Source organism: Fulmarus glacialis, unplaced genomic scaffold (assembly GCF_000690835.1).
Source record: "Fulmarus glacialis isolate BGI_N327 unplaced genomic scaffold, ASM69083v1 scaffold1803, whole genome shotgun sequence".
Taxonomy (NCBI): Eukaryota; Metazoa; Chordata; class Aves; order Procellariiformes; family Procellariidae; genus Fulmarus; species Fulmarus glacialis.
This window is the reverse complement of record NW_009200862.1, coordinates 148,541-153,267: the sequence shown is the minus strand read 5'-3', so window position 1 is coordinate 153,267 and position 4,727 is coordinate 148,541. Positions and strand designations below refer to the sequence as shown.

General features: G+C 38.8%; 1 protein-coding gene across 2 annotated transcripts in view; it reads right to left on the bottom strand.

Annotated features, from left to right (window-relative positions):
* Nucleotides 1-528: 528 nt before the first annotated feature.
* The window catches only part of BANP (BTG3 associated nuclear protein), a 138,326-nt gene continuing 134,127 nt past the window's right edge, over nt 529-4,727 (bottom strand). The window contains exon 12 of one of the 2 annotated variants that reach the window (XM_009573734.1): nt 529-1,145. In XM_009573734.1, coding sequence (XP_009572029.1) covers nt 1,074-1,145 — 72 coding nt within the window. In that variant the 3' untranslated portion in view covers nt 529-1,073. The remainder of the gene's footprint in view (nt 1,146-4,727) is intronic. The other variant, XM_009573732.1, reaches the window with a different exon arrangement.

The window sequence follows — 4,727 nt, the reverse complement described above, 5'->3', positions numbered from 1 at the left end:
CCAAACTGAGGTATTGCCGCAAATGGCTGGACAAAGGAGGTAGGATGAACTAAAAGGGAGAGAGCTCAGAAGAATCGTTCACATTTTTGAAAAATTATTTCATAAATTCACTATATAAAATGAGCTTTTGAGACTGCGAATCCTAACTATCACATTTTTCTTGCACTGGAAATTTAGATAATAACATGATCTAAGATTGGTATCTTCCTTATAGACTTAATCTTACTTCTCAGTTTGACAGCAGAGGTTGCCAGATAGTGTCTGTCTTCAAATACTGCAGAACTACACTCTTAGAGCAGAGTCCAGTCAAACCGTATTCATTCCTAAGGCAGAGAGCAACTTAGAGCTGCACTATTCATAAATACACATTTATTTTTCATTAGAAATGCATAATTACAGCATTTAAAAGCATTTTCCCCTAGAAAAGTAGTTAAGCAACAGTACAAACAAAATTGTTAGTCTTCTGCAAATACAGTTTTCATTACACTGAACAGAAAACACCAGCAAAAGGCTAATACTTGCAGTTATGGGATTTTTCTTTTTTTTAAATATTTTCCATTTTTGTTATAAACACCATAGCAAATAAAAAAAGCTGTTTAAACAGTGAAAAATATTTGAGCTCTTGATCTTCTATATGTGGTAAAGCAAGTATTGCAAAGCAGCAATACACTTCCTAAGATATCTGCAGACATTCAAATGGCGTATTTCACAGAAGAAATGAACAGGATGAAACATTAATTTAGTCTCACGGTTTTGATTCATTAGATTTCTTTCCCTCATTCTGAAAGAATTTTTTCTCTTTAAGTGTACCTAAGGGCAGGCCATGTATTTTTTCTGAAGGCCAGATTCTCAACTGATGTAGTGATGTAGCTCCGATTTAAGTAAATGGGTCTGATTTATTCCAGGTGAGGACAACCAGATCATTAGAACTCTGCTATTTGCAGGAGATGTTCGAGGTGTGACCATTAGTCTAACAGGCATTTCCATTCTCCTGTTGTTGCACGAAGACTACAGCACTTAACTTCTGACTGTGGTTCACTGACATCTCGGTTGACACAGTTTTTGCAATTCTCTTATTGAATTTGGATTGCTCCGTGTTCTATCTGCATCTCGGGCTGGATTGCTGATTGAAGGGTATCAGTGCCCTGCAAAAGGAAACATGAAATCAGTAAATCAATACAAAAAAAATGCTTTCCATTGGTGTAGCCAAGGGAATGCGAACAAATTATACTAATGTAAAGTTCTTGTATATACCAGTGCAAAATCTGCATGGATATTAGCTCTATGGCAGAGTTGAACTGGCAATACACTTATAAAGGCATCAAAAATAACATAAAGAGTCCACATTAAGACTAAGTAGACTAGTGCCGTTCAGGCTGGCATGAGAAGGCTAAAATAATGAAATCATGATAAGGATCTATAAAATCATGAGTGGCACAAAGAGAGCAAATAGAAAACAATTATTCCCTCTCTCTTCCCAAAAAAGAACCAGCTCTAAACAGAAACCAAATAAAACCGGTGTCTGGCACAACATGTGCCGAAGCTGTGGGAGGATTTGTCCCAGCACGCTGTATGTACTGCCAGCTCGGGGGTACAAGGCAGAGGTGAACAGCGTTATAGAGGGAAAGTCCACCAGGGGTGATCACAGAGAAGACAGTAGGAAGTCTCAGAGTGACAGAACTACTGTAGGTAGTAGGAGAGTAACATTACCCGTTTGCCCTGTGCTTGGAATTTCCCCAGCTGGTGCAGAATACGGTCTAAAACTGCTGACTTTACCCACTGCAGTCTTTCTCTATTTTGTGTACAATGAGAATAGCGCTACTATAGTGAACTTTTTTCTCAAATAAAATTCTTCCTACAGGCCTGATTCTACTCGCTTTCCAACCAAAACCAGTCCTCTGTGAAAGAATTCGAATTTACTTAAGCTTTCAAAGGAAGTCTCCTTAAAAATTACATTACTGCCTACCAGTAGTCTGACAATGCTGTGAAAGGATAATCCCACACCAAACTGTCTTTTTAGCCAAGTTAATTGGAGTAAGGAAAACTAGACTATGAAACAAACTCCATCTTTAGAGCTATAAGATGAATAGCATTTAAGAACAGCTGTATTGGCTTGGATAAAGTCCATCACACCCAATAAGCCTTCCCCTGATAGCAGCCAATATCACAAGCATAGATAAACTACAAGAAAAAGGCAAGAATTTAATGGTATTTTCCTGCACACTCCCACAGAGTCCAGAGATCTGCCCTTGATGGATTTTCCCTCCATAAATTCATCTAATAGATGCTTTCTGTAACGCCCTGGATACAGAATTATTTCTGTGGCAGCACTTCTGTCATGAAAAAGTCTTACTTGAAGTCCCGCTTTATGCTCTCAGCCTAGTATCTGCACGATGATCCACAAAGACACAAGGGTGGAAACTCAACCAGATTTCCCACCCTTTAGGTTTTACTATACAGTCACCACTTATTTATTCAAATTAAAATACTGGAGGTATTTAGGTACTGCTCCTAAATTAAAGTTTTGTTGTCGTATTATTTCTCTTCATCTCTCTGCCTTGTTGCCAGTAATTGCACACAGCTACAAGATTTTTTCCCGTTCAACTTTATAGGTAATTTGGTGTTTACTTAAATGTTCAATAAATTAGTGCCAAAGTGATGAATAATTCTATTAGATTGCTAAATCTGATAGCAGGTAAGTTTTCAAGTGACCATCAAAGTTTTCCTTCCCATTAGAGGAAAACTGTATTGAAGTAATATAATTATCAAATAATAGCAACAACAGCAATACTGAATATTTTATCCAACACTCAGACCAGAAGTAGAAGACTGCCCAAAGGGATTAGAAGCAAGCTTTAGATTTGGAATTATGTTTTTTTCCAAATCTAACAAAATTTACCACCAGCATAAGAATTTGAGCACAGAATTAATCCAAATATTCTTTGTCATAATTACGTTCTGTATTTCTAAATTTTGCAAGCTGGTATAAGAATACTATCACGACACGAAAACAAGCCAACTAAATGTAAATCCCCAAAATGCATCTGATTTCAAACCATGCCTCCCTCCGTACATGCATTTGCAATTTTATGCCAGCAAAACACTGTTCATATATTAATAGTTTGTGTTTACATATGTGGTTTAGGGTTACTAAGAAATTACTAGAATCCTACCTATTAATACTTCTGTCTACAGCTAATTTGCAAATACAAAATCATGCATGAATACATTGAAAATACTAAGCTGAAGTGCAATATTGCTGTCAGCTTCAGCTGAAGTTAGAGAAGGGATCCATTTCAAAGAGCCTCACTCCTACCTTCGACTTTGCATGTGCGATTGCTTGCAAAGGCACGGCTTTCCAGAAAAAAGGTCAGAAAACTGGTGTCTTGTTTTCAGATATTAAATAAATTTGCAGTTGTGGTGTTTCAAACAAGGAATTTGTGTAAGGCATAGCATTCAACCCAGGTGGATAATAAACGCCACTTTTATAAGCTTTGATTGATAAATAGATTCAAAATCATTGAGAATATCTCAGGACCTTGGCAAAGAACCATATGAAAACAGATAAAAGTGTCACCACAGCCTCACTGACAGGGTTTTCCCTTCAGATAAGACTTTTCCCTTCAGATAAGAGACCTAAGATGAGTAGGACTGTTCCGTAATTTTAGCCAAAAAAGCTATTGGGCTGTCCATATAGCTCAGAGTAACGCAAGTAAACCAAGCTGGGTTCTCCAATTCATTAACAGACCCTTAGTTTTTAGTTTGCGTAAAATGAGGAAATATTTATGGCAAACTTATTTTTAGTTTTGTCTGTTTTTCCTTTCATACTCTTCTTATTTCACATTCCTTTTCTGCTTCTCTTCAGCTTTGTATAAATCTCCGCGGTTAACCACAATATTAAAACCTAACACGGTGCAAAGTGTCCCCGAACAGAAAAGTAACTCCTCTGGTGGCTGCCAGTCGTGTGGGAGACGGATGCCGATGTTTATAACTGAACTCTGTAACCCCCGGCCCTTCGGAGGTGGTAGCTGAGAAGGGAGGACAGGCACAAGGAACAGACCCAGGAGAAAGTCCGTGGGAGGTAAATCGGAGAATTTCCCAGGCCTGGAGTGAGGACAGCAGCACGAGAAACACCTCTCACTACCTGACGTTTATATGCTTCGTTAATTGCATGGGACCAGCAGTACTTGAGGATTTATAAGAAATAAGGCACAATCCCTGTAGTAACACTCTTATTGTCCAGCCTACTATTACAAGTGACTATGAATAAAATATTGAGAAGGTTAGTGCAGAGACAAATCCAGAAAAGAGGGAAAAACAAATGTTAAGGGCTCATCTACACGGGAAGATCAGCGTACAGAAAACTAGAATGTAATCTTACAACACAGCAGACTCACATTGCCACGCAGTCTGATCCTTTTTGGCAGGGAGCATAATTTTTCTGAAAAGCATTTTGTAGCATCCAGGTGGGCAGCCAGCGTGGACTGGGGCAACTGGGAGAGTTTAGACCTCTGGCCTCCCTACCTGCACCAGACGGCACTTCGACAACGTGCAACACAGCTCCATCTTTTGTTTGAGGCCCTCTCTGCCACTGGGATAACTAATGTGCTCTAACTTCATAGAATGAACTGATCTGCAGATTGCCTTGCCCATGGAAGAAGCACTAAGCACCTGAATTTCATGCATGCAAAGCCTGGACATGATTCCCTGGATTTCTTATGCATTTT